This window comes from Bombina bombina, chromosome 3 (assembly GCF_027579735.1).
Source record: "Bombina bombina isolate aBomBom1 chromosome 3, aBomBom1.pri, whole genome shotgun sequence".
NCBI classification, from domain to species: Eukaryota; Metazoa; Chordata; class Amphibia; order Anura; family Bombinatoridae; genus Bombina; species Bombina bombina.
This window is the reverse complement of record NC_069501.1, coordinates 714,319,694-714,336,832: the sequence shown is the minus strand read 5'-3', so window position 1 is coordinate 714,336,832 and position 17,139 is coordinate 714,319,694. Positions and strand designations below refer to the sequence as shown.

Genomic DNA, 17,139 nt, shown 5'->3' with positions numbered 1-17,139 from the left:
ATCAGCATCAACCTCAGAGACAGAATCCTCTGAACCAGAGGAGTCATCAGAATCAGAATGATGATGTTCATTTAAAAATTCATCTGTAGGGAGAGAAGTTTTAAAAGATTTTTTACGTTTACTAGAAGGAGAAATAACAGACATAGCCTTCTTTATGGATTCAGAAACAAAATCTCTTATATTATCAGGAACATTCTGCACCTTAGATGTTGAGGGAACTGCAACAGGCAATGGTACTTTACTAAAGGAAATATTATCTGCTTTAACAAGTTTGTCATGACAATCAATACAAACAACAGCTGGAGAAATAGCTACCAAAAGTTTACAGCAGATACACTTAGCTTTGGTAGATTCAGCACTTGACAGCGATTTTCCTGTAGTATCTTCTGGTTCAGATGCAACGTGAGACATCTTGCAATATGTAAGAGAAAAAACAACATATAAAGCAAAATTGATCAAATTCCTTAAATGACAGTTTCAGGAATGGGAAAAAATGCCAAAGAACAAGCTTCTAGCAACCAGAAGCAATAAAAAATGAGACTTAAATAATGTGGAGACAAAAGCGACGCCCATATTTTTTCGCGCCAAATAAGACGCCCACATTATTTGGCGCCTAAATGCTTTTTGGCGCCAAAAATGACGCCACATCCGGAACGCCGACATTTTTGGCGCGAAATAACGTCAAAGAATGACGCAAATTCCGGCGACACGTATGACGCCGGAAACGCAAATAGAATTTTTGCGCCAAAAAAGTCCGCGCCAAGAATGACGCAATAAAATGAAGCATTTTCAGCCCCCGCGAGCCTAACAGCCCACAGGGAAAAAGTCAAATTTTAAGGTAAGAAAAAATGGTCAAATCAAAATGCATTATCCCAAATATGAAACTGACTGTCTGAAAATAAGGAAAGTTGAACATTCTGAGTCAAGGCAAATAAATGTTTGAATACATATATTTAGAACTTTATAAACAAAGTGCCTAACCATAGCTTGGAGTGTCACAGAAAATAAGACTTACTTACCCCAGGACACTCATCTACATATAGCAGATAGCCAAACCAGTACTGAAACAAGAATCAGCAGAGGTAATGGTATATATAAGAGTATATCGTCGATCTGAAAAGGGAGGTAAGAGATGAATCTCTACGACCGATAACAGAGAACCTATGAAATAGACCCCGTAGAAGGAGATCACTGCATTCAAATAGGCAATACTCTCCTCACATCCCTCTGACATTCACTGCACGCTGAGAGGAAAACCGGGCTCCAACTTGCTGCGGAGCGCATATCAACGTAGAATCTAGCACAAACTTACTTCACCACCTCCATCGGAGGCAAAGTTTGTAAAACTGAATTGTGGGTGTGGTGAGGGGTGTATTTATAGGCATTTTGAGGTTTGGGAAACTTTGCCCCTCCTGGTAGGAATGTATATCCCATACGTCACTAGCTCATGGACTCTTGCTAATTACATGAAAGAAAGGTTATTTTGCCACAGGCTTCCGTGCTAACCTAAGCACCTCCAGCTGCCCACGGCACAGCTCGATTTTTCAATGAGGTGACATTTCCATCTTTTAGCCAATAGCTGTGCTAGCCTACGGTATAATGCCAAAAAGGCAAGCACAGCTATTGGCTAAGAGGTGGAAACAACTCATTGAAAAAAATTTAGCTGTGCCGTGGGTGGCCGGAGATGCATAGGTTAGCGCTGTAGCCGCGGCGAAATAAAGGTACCTATTCATAAGCTTGCTTTTTTTTTTTTTTAAACTGGTGAATGAAGGTCTCCTTTAATTTAAGTGATGGTAAATCCTAGTGGTTTTGAAACAAAATAATTTACCACCACTTTAAAAACACACAAGTAACAACATGATGGTCAGCCAGTCAGAGGCAGCAGTCGCACAAAACTAAATAGCATGATGATCTGCTGCTCTGAAACGGCAAACTGCTTACTTTTGTATAATATAAATTAAAAAAAAAAAAAACATTTATTCTACTGCTTCTAGGAGTATCTAGAAGGTTTGTACAAATGCCCCTGCATCATACTAATCAATTATTACTTGATCGGTGCATCAGCTTAATTATATCTGCCACAAAGATAAACTTTCTCAAGTTTTCAAAAATAGTGTAAAAGTTGCAAATATAATGACTGTTTTTCAAACCATTATTTTCCATATACAGTATATATCTTTTGCATGGTGTAAATACACTATACTTAAATAAAAAAATATTTACCCCTGCAGTGCAAATCCATGTCATACCAATTTAGTGCGTTTAGTCTGTCACTCATTGCATTTCCAAATAGATTTCAGCTTTTTGTTCCTGATAACCCCCCCCCCCAAATAACTTTTTTACAACAATCAAACATTTTTAGGGAATAACTTTAGTTTGCAGAAATACCATACTAGTGGAACTCTCCAATATATGAAATATAACAAAAAAACAACAACAAAAAATAAATTTCTTTGTAATTTTCTGTGCTGCGCACAGCAAATAGCAACACAAGAGTCGTTATTTCCTAACTATTTCAAACACATATTTTATGATCCAGATTCAGCATCAGTTCATATTCTCAAAATACCAAAATTAAGGATTTCATATCAATATACATTTCAATAAGAAAATACAATGCTCCATTTCCGAATGTATGCGGAAAATAAGTAGGTCTTAAATAGCTAACCATAAGTACTAGATAAAATTCCCTGCTGCAGAGACTTCCTTGTTCCCTGTGATGTCATTACGCACATATGAGGTGAAGCTTTGCCTGCGATGGCGAAGAAAACTGCAGTCGCTAGTGGTTCATTTCCAATTAATAGGTGACAGTTGTACACTTGTGTAGTCCAGATGTTCAAACATATTGCAGTAAGTAGTGATTCGTTTTTATACAACAACAATGATAATGATCAACACAATATAATTTACAGATTATACCTTGAAGTGTCCATTTGATTTTAAAATGTAATGTTAGTCCAATAAAAACGTATCACTATTTTCTGCAATACTTTTGTTAGGCTGGTGTGTATATAGGTATATAAATTACACACACATACCTGGTATGCCTGAAGTCCATCATTTAACCTTTAAATGCTGTTACAACGTTCTATTCCGTCCTAACTACAGCAGGCTTTAGCGCCAATAGTGCTTCCGGGATGGGATCGCGGTCTGGAGGGCATGCCTAGCGCCATAGGAACGCCACCCCTGACCCAATCCAATCATTGAAATCTTGCGGTCGCATGCATGATGTAGACAAATTGACCCTGTCATCAAAAGGTTAACAGAAAATAACTAAACATTACCACACTCCATTCTCATCAGACTTTTAATGAAACGTCCAGACATGTTCCAGCAGAGATTTAGGGATTTGCATGGCTTGTTCAAAGTGACAAACTCTGCACTTGCTATACAGAAGCAAAATAAGTCTTAGTATATCCTACAGACAAGACTGCCCAAAAACACACAAGCTAGCCTGCAAGCTTAGAAGCAGAAGATACATTTGTGCTGCGATTACCCAGCCTGGATTTTAATTATCAGGAACCCATACCATCAAAAAGTCCTCATTATTCATTTCTTAATAGCAGAAATTCATACATATTACATTTGACAGTGAACGAGAAGTCATTATGTGCTGTGCTGAGCTTTTCAGCAGTGAGGAAGGGGGTATAAATGAACTAGATAGTTAATTTATGTATATAGATACATAAAAAGAAATTAGAAAAACATGGCATGTCATTAGTACATTAGATCTATTAGATCAGTTAAACCGAATACTGCAACTTTAAGGAATAAAATGGTACAAATGCAGTATTAATTCAACAATATAAACCAGCCGCTTTTTCTCTTCCCCTAATTAATATTAGCGGGAGTTTAGAAAAAGGTAACAAGCCCCAGGAAAGATAGCATAACTAATTAATGCTATCTAAATTATTGTTATAAATAAGGCTGTTCTCAAAATGGTTTCTCTCACCACTTGTAGGATAAACTCACAAAAACAGTGTTTTTTGAATATCAAACATGATTGATAATTTACCATATTTCCTATCATCTAAAAAAAAAAAAAAAAAAAAAAAAAAAAAAAAAAAAAAAAAAAAAGACAGCTTTGCTTGCTTTTGTAACCCCTTGGCTTCCAGAGAGTTGCAACAAATGATGTAGCAATGTATTCTAACCTCCTCTGGCAGTCAACGTGTTAATGAAAGCAACTTAATGCATTACTTCTCAAGAATGTGACTTCTGAAGTGCGATTTAAAGGGAATTTGTACTGCAAAAAAAAAAGGATATCATGCATATAAAAAAGAGAAAGAGAATCCAAAGCCTGGATAACACTAGACTCCCACTTACTCAGAACCCCTACACCAGGACCCCTTTGCTGGCTCTCCAAAGCCAAACAAACACCACCCTGCTCTACCTCCTTTCTCTACAGGCACATCTTAAACACATGGGACTACTTACTCAAACTGAATCCAATCCTCTCTACAACCGTATCTCCTCTCACTCTGGTTTTCCCATAGAATTAATGGGGTGATATGAAACACCAAAAAAGACCACATTGTCCAAGAATTACTCGATTCAGTACCTATTACCAAATTACTAGACCAAGGCAAACTAAAACCGAGAGCAGATCTTCAATCCACCCTCTTTGGCTCCTTTTCTCCATGGTTAAAGGATACCCAATTGCATAATTTCATACATTCGACCCAACGCAAGCAAGACTTCACCAGAATCCCCACTCCCTTCAGATATGTCTTACAGGCATATTTTCTAAGGGATCACTCTCAATGGCAAAAGTGCTTCTACACAACGCCCAATCCACCACCCTTCCATCATACACTGATCGAAGGCACCGTGAATTAGGCATTAATATAGACGATAAGCAATGCCAGAAAATATACACTCAAACGCGCAAATTCTCTTTGTCACGCAAGAGATCGAACTAAACTATAAAACTCTTACACTGGTACCTTACACCCTTATCCCCCACCCTCCCCCTCTCTCCTTGCACCATTGCTTCCTTTTATTAATTGTATGTATTCTATGCTAAGATAAACCTTGGAAAATGTACATATATTACTAAAAGAACTTGCAGGATGCAAGACAGACAATCTGTGAAGACCTATTGAAAGATTACTTCCAACTGGACAATTCAAAATGTCTAATCATTTAAAGGGACACTGAACCATATTGTTTTCTTTTGTGATTCAAATAGAGCATGCAATTTTAAGCAAGTTTCTAATTTACTCCTATTATCAATTTTTCTTTGTTTGAAAAATAAGGCTTTTAAGCATTTTTTTTAGTTCAAGACCGTGGAGAGCACTTGTTTATTGGTTGTTGAATTTATCCACCAATCAGCAAGAACAACCCAGGTTGTTCACCAAAAATGGGCCGGCATCTTAACTTACATTCTTGCTTTTCAAATAAAGATACCAAGAGAATGAAGAAAATTTGATAATAGGAGTAAATTGGAAAGTTGCTTAAAATTGCATGCGCTATCTGAATAACGAAAGAAAACATTTGGGTTCAGTGTCCCTTTAACCAGTTTTACCCTCCTGTTGGACTGAAACAAACTATTGTGAAATATCCCAATATTTCCGATGTTACAAGAATGCACTCTGTACCAACTTTATCATGATGTTCCTAACAGGTTTCCTCCAACCACAGAATGTTGCATTGTGTTCTGATCTATATATGCCATGTAAGACATGCTATACACATTGTGCATTTGTATTATATTGAAATCAAAAAATATTGTTTAAAAAAAAAAAAAAAAAAAAAAAAAAAAAAAAAAAAAAGAGAAACAAACCGGAAAGTATTTAGTGTGTGTATTTTGAACAGGTTTATTCAGCCCAAAGTATAGAAAAATACCCTCTTTACAGTGGCTCAAAGAAAAAAGGGAATATCCCTTTAAGGTAGTAACTATTATATTCAATTAAAGCAAACTGCTTTTGTAAAGAACTTCCACAAATTGATTATGACAAAATTGCATGCACTTCAGTCTAGTCCCCCTTTATTGCTTTAAGGGACACTGAACCCATTTATTTTTTCTTTCGTGATTCAGATATAGCAGCAATTTTAAGCAACTTTCTAATTTACTCCTATTATCAAATTTTCTTCATTCTCTTGGTATCTTTATTTGAAAAGCAAAAATGTAAGTTTAGATGCCGACCCATTTTTGGTGAACAACCTGGGTTGTTCTTGCTGATTGGTGGATAAATTCACCCACCAATAAACTAATGCTGTCCAGATAATGAAGAAAAATTAGAATTGAATAGAAAGTTGCTTACAATTGCATGCTCTAGTCTATTTGAATCACAAAAGAAAAAAAAATTGGGTTCAGTGTTCCTTTAAATACATATGTATACAAAAGTACTGTTAATTAAAACTACTTATTTGTGCTGCTACTAAAGAAATGTTACACTAAATATTTCAAAACACAGCTGCTTACGATATAAGAACACAGCACATGTGTGAGTGATTAATGACCAGTTAATTTGAGTACTTCTAGCACACAACAATATAGGGTTATTTCTATAACCTACATCTTGCCAAATGCCAAATCCCAGGGCTCTCTAAATTATACTCCGACTCTTGCAGACTATTCAACCTATTTATATATACTTAAGGTGATGAAAACTACACCCAATCCGCAACATGCTAAGCGCTAAAAAATATACAGGTACATATTTCCAAATCCGAAATTCCAAAACCCACATTTTTTTACTAATATTTTCTTAAAAATAAAATAAAAAAATATTACTATTTTCCCTGCCTGCTAGTCACAAAAATTATTAAAAATTATATACATGTATAAGCTGTAGTATGACATGTAAATATTGCCTAAATTGTATAAGGTATTGTTGTTTACAGTTGGTTCAATGCCCTCTTCCAACTGTCCCATTTTAAAGATGCAAATATTCTAAAATCCTAACTATTCTGATATTCACCTTTTCTGATCCCAAACAGTTTATAAATACAGGTAGAAAACCTTTTATACAAAGTAATCTACAGTACATCATTTTTTTTATTTTTCTTACATATTATTTCTTCCTTTTTTTTATATTTTATTTTTAGTAGCTTGTCAGTCAAGATCCTTAGCTCCGCCCCCTCACTGCCTTTGTTCTTCATTTAAGTGACATGTAGAGCAGTCCCACCCATTCTACACCTATTATCCAACGGTGCTCGATTCAATGCTCCATGGCATTAAAAATAGCGAGCCGGATAGCTAAGCTTCCCATTGGATGTCATGGAAATATCTCCCAAAAAAAAGTGACAAAGGGGGCCGGTGGAGGAAGTATTACAAACATAGATTCCCGAATATTAAATACAGGTACTTTTGAAAATGTATTAACGCAAAATGAGACTTATATTTGTGTGCACTTTGTTTAAGATCATCGGGTTAGTTTAAACTTACAATCACTTTAATATTTACTGCTAGCAGTAATAATTATACAGCCACAGTTTCTTAATCAGTTAGTGCACATATTGAAGAAAGGTTTGCAGAATCTTGACACTTACAAGCTCCTAACATTTTACAGCTTTAATTTTTTTTTAACAAGTGGACACTATGATCATTTTTTCATGTAAACAAGTGTATATATATATATATTTTGAGAATCTGATGTTTCTGTGCTTCCTATAGCTAGGATTGTAGATGCTCGTCTATCAAACAAAACAATTGTGTGAGCCATCCCAACTAACTAAAAATATCTATTCATACAGGCTATGCAAGTTTCAGAGGAAATTTAACCAAATTACACTTTACATTTTTTTTAATCAAAAATGCTTAGGGCTTGATTCTCTAAAGCTCTCTGGTCTAGTAATAGTTTTAAAGACATGTTTTACCTAGGAAACTCTCTCATAACGAGATAGAATGATTCATCTGCATGAAAAGTCCATATAAAGCAACACAAATAGAAAGATCCAGTAGCACAGCAGTGAGATTAAAAAGAGAAGTTTATTCCATCACAAATGAAAAGTACAGAACACGAACAATCCATTAGCCGTGTTCTGTACTTTTCTGTCGTGATGGAATAAACGTATCTTGCTACTGGATCTTTCTATTTGTGTTGCTTATCCGAAATGGTTCACTGCTTATCCCGGTATTGCACCCAGCCGTTGTGCGACAATTTGTTGCTGCCATATAATAACTTTTTCTTTGGCATCTGATGTCATTAGAGGGAGCCTATCAGTGAATGCTACATGGTGAGTTTGGAGCGGCCGCTTTGAAATTGCATTGGACATATAAAGCATTCCTCTGCTACTATATTGCTAAAAAAATTTTAACAACCCGTGATTCTAAGATATAAGTGTATGTTCTTTAAAACAGTGGCAAAGTGACAAAAAGCAGCTTGTAATTCCATTGTTTTCCTTTATACTTGTAATAAACATACTAGGCGAGTCTGAGAGAATACTCAAATGCATTAACACCTTGGTTGCTGCGATTAATTTACAATTCCCAAACTTTACGCACCACATGCCTAATTGGCAGGGGTAAATTCAGACTTGTTATTGGAGTAGACACAGCTAGATACAATCAGTTTGTTAGCAAAGCATGCATTGTTTTGCAGATCCTTGTCCAATTACCTCTGTTGATGCAAATTAAGAAGAGATATGTAGCAGGAATAGGCTTGTAAAACGGTCTGCACTGTCTCAGATTTGCAAAAAACACAATATCCCAGACTTAAATAACAGGAAAAGGGGGCAAAATAAATAATGCAAGTATAATGCAATTAAAGGGACACTGAACCCAATTTTTTTCTTTCATGATTCAGCTAGAGCATGCAATTTTAAGCAACTTTCTAATTTACTCCTATTATTAGGTGCCGGACCATTTTTGATTGAGAACCTGGGTTATGCTTGCTTATTGGTGGGTAGATGTAAGACTCCAATAAGCAAGCGCTATCCATGGGGCTGAACCCAAAATGGGCTGGCTGCTAAGATTTACATTCCTGCTTTTAAAATAAAGATATCAAGAGAACGAAGAAAATTTAATAGGAGTAAATTAGAAAGTTGTTTAAAATGTCATGCTCTATCTTAATCATATCAGAACAAAATTGGGTTCAGTGTCCCTTTAAGTTACACTGCAGGTAATTAAACATTTTATAATATAAATGTGTCATATTCCTTAAATGTGCTTCTAGAAGCAAAGATTCATGTACAAGGGCTTAAATAGGTAAAAAGCATTTATAGGTTATACAAGTAAATAGAAACAAACAAAAAATAATTAAAAAGGAGGCCTGATAATTAAAAGTACAAAATGATAAAATGTTAGTGGAGAAGAGCCAACAAGATACATTTAAGGTTACTATGATAAAGTTGCTGTGTTATACGACACATAGTTGCTATGGTCAACCAAACAGCACTTTCCCACTGTAGTCTACATTTAAAATTAGTGGAGACATCTGCCACAGAGTGAGCGTCCATTTATTCACAGAAAAAAAACACATATCTGAAGTGTTTATTTTTTTTTAGACAGTCCATTAAGTAAGAGACACATTTAGTATTGTTATTCTATACACGGATGCCTAAATAATGCTTCCCAAAAACATCCAGAAAACATTTACAGTCAACAATCTTCCTTTTGTAGGTAAAGGTTGCAGATTTAAAAACAACAGTTGAAAGATGTATTATCAAAAGACAACAGTCTATAAACACTGAAACATAAATTAAGTCAGCAGATATGAACCAGAAGGATTAACCATAAAGAGTTAATCCTCCCATATCACAAGCATTCTAGTAATGCTTTCCTATCTGCCCAGTCCACAATTGCTGGAAGGCTAGCACAAGTATTTACTACATTTCTTTAAAGTAGTAACTTTATCAATTTAATTCCACACTATCCCATTTTAAAAACACTGCAACATACAAATGACCCCCTCCATTCACAGAAAATGAAATCAATGTACAATTATCTAAATATATATTATTTAATGCAGTCAGTTTTCACCCTACTCTGTACTAAACTTCCTAGCACTATATATGTCTTACATCCAGTGACTAACCCCAATATAGGAAACCTTAGAAATTGTGACGCTGCATAGCTAAAAGATTCTTTAAGTAATTCACACCATTTGAGTGAGTAAATTACAATTAGGTTACATGGACATAAACAGGTTTAAAAAACAATTGAATTCAGATTAAAATAGATATAAAAAAAACTTTCTAATTTACTCCCATCATCATTTTTTCTTTGTTCTCTACATTGAGCCATCAATCAGCAAGCGCTACCCAGTTGCTGAACCAAAAATGAGCTGGCCCCCAAGCGTACATTCTCACTTTTCAAATAAAGATAAGAGAACAAAGACAAATTGATAATGGAAGTAAAATATTAAGTTGCTTAAAATTAAATGCTCTATATAATCATGAATGAAAGAAAAAATTGGGTTTCATATCCCTTTAAGCTCCAACATGACATGATGCTACTGCAAACGTTGTCTCCCTGCCACAGGGCCTCAAGCTGCAACCCTATAACACAGAATATTCTGTAGTAGCCGTGGTCATTAAGGGCGTAAAAATATTTTTCTCAAAGTCAAGGTAAGCCTGGCGTCTATAAAAGGATGCTACTACATCTTTATATGAAGTGGATCAGCCTTTTTGAACACAGCAAAATAGTTTAAACTCAAAATGATCCAGTTCACCCCTCTTGTGTGGCCTCCTTCATGGAGCAATTTGCACATTATTTGCTATTTAAGTCAGGAAAAGTTCTGAATCTCAGCAAAACATTGAACAGAGACAACCCAAACAGTACATCAGTGAAGGGGAATGATTAACTCACAACATCATTTTCATATCACTGTATTACTAAGAAGAAAAAAAACACAATCAATGCCATCAGGTTTTTTGACCACACTTTATTACACAAACAACCTCTAAACTGTTTTCACCACTTTGGTACTAAACCCAACTGGAACTTGTTTAAACATACAAATAGATTATTTAAAGCTCACTTTATGAAATGTACCACTTAATACCCCACCCTAATATACCTGTAAACACATTAAATATTATATGTTCAAGATCTTGAACTGATAAATGTACAGTATTTTGTATTGCTGTTTACAACATAGATTTACTTATCTTCATAAAAAAATATAAATAAAAAAAAAAGATCAAAATGGGTGAATGGTGACATAGGAAATAAATACAACTCTTGCCTAGATCACAAACAGTTAAACTGAAGACTAACAATGCAGTACAAAGCAGCTCTCTCCTGTAGTTTCCCAGCCATATGCTGATACCCTTAAGACGCCATGCACTCCAGCTTTTAAAGCTTTCATCGCCAATTCCACGTTTGAAACCTGAACTGCTCGGTAACAATGACTCTCTGTGTGCCGAAAATCCTATTATTGATCCTTCTACTTACCTTGGGCTGTGCTCTTCTGGGAAATGCAACTTTAGGGTCAATCTGAAAACATACAGGAGGGGAAATAGAAAATAAAAAAATAGTGAGAAACTGCACTCTTAGAATCTTAGTAAGAAGGTTGTTAATGGCTCATTTCTAATGGTTGCATCATAATCACTAACCTCTTATAGCAATGCTCTGCAGCTCTATATAGGAGGGAATGCTAATCTGCAAATTAAACTACAAAGCGAATATGCTCTGTCTGTACCTTACAAAAATGACATTGATTTTCTTTATTACAATGTATTGAAAAATTAGAGCTCCTGAGTACACAAGAGACTGAGTGATATCGGTATAACAAAGTGCTTCTCTCTCGCTCAGCATGTTGAACAGATGTTTGAGCCCCAGAGCTAAAAACTAAGTTATTTGCATGTACTTTATAATGCAGCACTCTGCAGAGGGATGTGCAAACAGTACTGGATGGAAACTTTCACCCAACAGACTAAGCTGTACATATGTAACCCCCTTGCTCCAGCAAAACAAAAGACCAACAGTAATGTTCAGCAAGCTGTGCAATGCGCTGCAGCCAACAACAAAAGGATGAAAGTTAGAAGAAAACAGTTGCAAATTACTGTTCTAATATGTCCCACATCAATACATTTGCTGCAATAAACACAACCATTCCTTTAAAAACACCACTCTTTACTATATATCAAACTGTCATATGTCAATCAATGGGGTGATAAAATGTATATGACAGCTAGTCTGCCAGAATGTATTGGAAGCTTGATACCCAATTTTATGAGTAAGACAAGGGTATTTATATTTTAGGTATAAGAAGAAGTATGGTTCTCTGTGTCATATAATCTGTCAAGTATTAACCCCACAGGGGGGTAAAAACTTTTTGCTAGAAAGATTTGAGAATTAAAAACAAACAGGAAAAAGAAAGTAATCTCTCACCCTCTATACAATCAAATCAAGCATGATTTCAGCTCTTAAAGCTTGTGGTTAAGACACCTGGCATTTTATACTTTGCTTACAAGTGTCACAAAATCTATATGATGAATTTTAGTTCATTATACAAATTGAGCAAGATCTAAAAACCAGCTGCATAAAATTGTTGTTTCTACCCCACGATAAAAAAAAAAACCAAGATTGCCAACAATCGCTACCGCTGAAAATACACGATAAAAACTATAACCTCTCTTAAAACACATTTTGAAAGGAAAAAGGTCATTTACAGATTAGTGTAAGACGAGTTTCAAAATATGTAATAATGCAGTTATAAAGTTTGCAACTTTAAGGTTTTGCAAATGTATAAGATCTGTTGTGTAATGAGATAGATTGAAGTATGTTCCTAACAAAAAATGCTGAAACGTCTGTCCAACCGGAGACTAAAATCACAGGCATTTCCGCATGGCATTTTCCTGTAGCATTTGAACACTTCGAGAATTTACAGGGCCCAATCTTTTCATGTTCTAACAAAATTATTTATAAATCTTAAACCACTTCAGCTGCCAGGAAAGCACTGCAAATCAATGTTACTCAAAGTGTGGAAGCCAATGGGTTAATCGAATTGCAGGGCATTTTAATATACCACTTCAGAAATGAGCCATTAAACCTGTTTACTTATTGAGACAACGGTCAGAGAAAGACATTTAAATCATGTTTCTATTATTACCACAAGAGCATGAAGTTATCTAACAATACGGGCCCGCACCATCTAGGTGCACAGCTACAAAAGAAATGCAACAGGTGAGGATATTACATTCAGCTAGCAGAAAAGCTGAGCACTCCAGTGCTAAGCTGTAATATGCAAATAAATTTGGCTACAGACATTTAACCCCTTCCCTCCCTTGTGTGCTTGCAACACAATGTAGACAAGAAAGCTTTTTCAATGCTTATGATATATTTCAAAAGCATACAATTTTTTTATGTAAATGATTCTCCCTAATTTAACACTTATAGAAAATGAATAATAATAATCAATGTTGCATAAAAAATACCTCACCTTTTGCATCACCTGCTATGATTAAATTATATACATAATAAACATCTACCAAGAAATAAAATAAGTTAGTCAGAGACAAAGTCTACTTACTGTATCTACAAATCCTCTAGGAAAAAAAATACTATTATACTATTTCCGTGATATATGGGGGCATTACCTAAAATCAAAGCTTTTAACGCAAGCGTAAACAACAGCGGTGATTCCATGTCAAAACCCAACCGGGCTGCCTCCTGCACTGAATGTTGAAACACGTGTCAAAGGCTATTTACATAAAGCTACATTAACAATTATTAAAAATGTGCTGACAAATGGTGACGAACACAAACATGACATTGGTTTTTATGGCCCATCTCATATTTCAAAACTAGGCCAGTTTTAGTACAAAAATATAATTTAATATATACTAAGAGCTTGATTTTCCACCCCTGTGCAGCTGCCTTAAGTTTCATTGGGGTTTATTAAATAGTATTTGAGTTTAAGAGGACACAGATAAATTATTTTAAAAAAAATATTTTCTAACCACCTATCAATAAAATTAGAGATTACATTTACAATAAATCACAAAATAATGTGGAATTTAGTTTTATCAACATAACATAGTAATCAAGTGTATTCACATATTTTCACTTGTTAAAATAAAGTATATATATATATATATATATATATATATATATATATATATATATATATATATATATATATATATATATATATATATATATATATATATATATATATATATATATATCTCATGTTCTATTTAGTATGATTTTTTTAAGGGCTGTCTCTCTCCATTCAGTATCTGGGACATTCTTTTCTAAATTATGACATTTAATGGATCTAAAAAATAAAGTCCTTTATCTAATCAGGGTAATTATCTCACCTTTCCCTCCTCATTAGGCACAGAACGAGCAATACAAGAGATCTTTTGTCAGTGTCCCTTTTCCTGGTTGTTTTAAAGCATAATTAAACTGGGTAATAGGGTGCAAAGAAGATAAACTTACTCTCCCCTCTGCTTTGTAAACAAAACGAGAACCTTTCCTAAGTGAGATACATACACACAACACTGGAAGACTTGCTCTACCCATTTCAAAATTTGCTTATTCAAATTGATATCTGTGACATCTATCAGAAAAGCAAACAGACAGAAGCAAACATGTTATGTCCCTGATTTATTAAAGAAAAATCAAGCTTCAAAAATACATTGTATCAGCATATTCAACCTTAACAGGATTGTACCAGCAAATATTACTGAACAGACAATTTAGTTAACCTCTCTGTTGCTGGAATACGCAGGTACATATTGCAGGTTTGTTATAGAAACCTTTGTTATAGCAAGTAAATGTTTCCAGTTAGTATTTTATTAAAAAGCTATCAGAATGAAATAAGAAAGATGTAGAATATAAAAACTTTACTACAGGTAAATATCAGATCTCCATACTGATTCAGTGCACAAGGACTGTCACCTTAAATGTGCCTATCACAGAAACAACATTGCAGAATGACACATCAACATAATAAATGAATTTAAAAGCACAACATACCGTTTTGGAATCTAATTCATGATGGGGTTGAGCTAATACTTTATCTACACTTGCAGGATCTGCAAACGTAACGAAACCGAAGCCTCTGAAATGAGACAAAGAACAGGAGAAGTGACAATGAGCGCTAAACATGGAGAACAAATAAACAGGAAAAAAGACACTTATTTAGCAGGTCACAATTGTGCTTTAAAGAGTAGCTAATTATAATTTTTTTTATAAATAGCAGGCTGAGATTTTAGGAAAAGGTATTCTGCTGTATTATAAAATCCTAACAAATATTTGTAAAGTTTTTTGTTTTTTTAACCTACCACAAACTCTCAGGTGTGCTAGCATTTTACTTCATTATGATGTGATGACATAACTAAAATAGCATCACTTGCACTGAAAACACAGTTAAAAGAAAAAGAATTCTACATAATTCGAAAAGTAATAAAGTGAGGAAACAATGCCCAAAGCTACACCCCTAATATGGCTGGAATATTAAATAATAATAACAATAATACAGATCCTGTTTCTAAAATCAGAAAATAAATTTCTAGTTTGCGACTACAGATACTGATAATAGGCAAAAAAAAATACATATTTGACTGGTATGTATCAATATATACCAAACATAAAATATCTATAAAAATAAATAATGTCACATACACAAAGTAGAATTAAGAACAAAGTTACATTTTTAATTTTCAAATGCAAAAATAAAGTAAGAATGATAACAAAGCAGAGAAATCTTGCAAACAAGGCACAGGGGCAGTGAGAGAGGGGGTGTGTACAGCATATGTGTTTGACAATTGAACGCTATGGATCAACACTGCATCCTTCTACGAGATCACTTGCACAGGGAGGTGGGGGAAAAGTCATCAGAGAAGTTTACTAATAATAGAAAATATAATACAGAAGATATGTTTACCTGGATCGTTTTGTAGTGGGATCCCTCATCACCATACATTCTCTGATTTCTCCAAATTTGCTAAAATAATCTCGGAGGCTATCTGTGCATAAAAAAATGACAGCAATGAGAAATCAGCTATCAAAGGTCACAGTGTATCACAGAACTGCCACCCCCGTAGGTTTAAAGAGCCCCAAATAGCGATAGGGGTCGAATAGAGGACTCGGATAGGAGAAATAAATAAATAAGACAGCGAGAAGTGGGAGGCAAAATAATACTGAGCAGAGAGAGGGAGAGAGAAGGGGAGAAGCTGGCAGCATGTAACAAAGAGCCATAAAGGGGATGAAAGCTGTCTTACCTGGGGTGGTCTGCCAGCTCAGGCCGCCGATAAACATTTTACTAGAAGAGGAGGAAAACATAACAGAAGTGAGCACAGATGTCAGATCGGCCATTTTGACGTGTAACTTACAAAAGCTAAAGGAGAGAGAGGGATATAGATAGAGGGGAGTGAGGGTTGTGCTGGTGCACAGAGTGAGGAGAGGCACCTCCGTGTTATGGGATAAAAGACACCATAAAGGTGTAACTGTAATCAGCAAGGGGTGACAGCAAAGGGGGATGTCAGGCTATCACTTCTGCCCTCCTCCGTCTCATATTCATCTTCTCTCCCACCATCCCCTATTTCTCAACCTTTGCAGGGCAAAGGGGCAAATGCAGTGGCATTGGGGCAGCAGCATGGATGGCATCCCAGGCGAAGGGGGCACCATCCCATACAACTTACCCAGGGTCGTGCTGAGAATCATTCGGACTCCCAGAGGTGGCCTGGCTCCCATCTGCCTCCATATCCTCTTCAAACAGTTTTGCTGATATTTTTTGTTTTATGTAAAAAAAAAGAATACAAAAATATAAAATAAAAAAAATAAATGAAAAAGCTAAACAAACAGAAAAGTCTAACAGGGAAGACTAACAAAGCCCCAGCTCACACATAGGCACAGTGACAGCCTCACTCCTTCGCTGGGACTGTGTGAGTGTGTGTATCTTTCTCAGTCACACAGTGAGAGGCAGCAGCTAAGCGAGGACCCGCTTAGAGAATATTATTGAGCCGGGAAGAAGCTCGTCACACGTGGGATCGGATCAGCTCAGCATTGCTCTGCCTCCTCCTGCTACTCCCCCCAACCCCAGCAGTACCACCCCCTCCCCACATTGTGGGTGGGCTTCTAGAATGTGGCCTATCCCATTCACGGTGACGTCACGCTCCAATCCAAGGCAGCAGTGAGCTCAGTGTCTCCTCCTCCTATTCTGTTTCCACCTGCCTGACCAGCTTTTGGGGTAGTAACAACAACAGTAATAATAAAACCAGTGACGTCCGCCAATGTTT

The 17,139-nt window shown here is 35.6% G+C and overlaps 1 protein-coding gene across 2 annotated transcripts in view; it reads right to left on the bottom strand.

The window, feature by feature from the left end:
• The window catches only part of MSI2 (musashi RNA binding protein 2), a 986,805-nt gene extending 969,918 nt beyond the window's left edge, over positions 1-16,887 (bottom strand). For both annotated transcript variants that reach the window (XM_053707533.1, XM_053707534.1), the window contains exons 1-5: positions 16,543-16,887; positions 16,123-16,163; positions 15,786-15,867; positions 14,876-14,960; positions 11,342-11,383 (exon numbers count right to left, since the gene is read on the bottom strand). In XM_053707533.1, coding sequence (XP_053563508.1) covers positions 11,342-11,383; positions 14,876-14,960; positions 15,786-15,867; positions 16,123-16,163; positions 16,543-16,604 — 312 coding nt within the window. In that variant the 5' untranslated portion in view covers positions 16,605-16,887. The remainder of the gene's footprint in view (positions 1-11,341; positions 11,384-14,875; positions 14,961-15,785; positions 15,868-16,122; positions 16,164-16,542) is intronic.
• Positions 16,888-17,139: the final 252 nt, after the last annotated feature.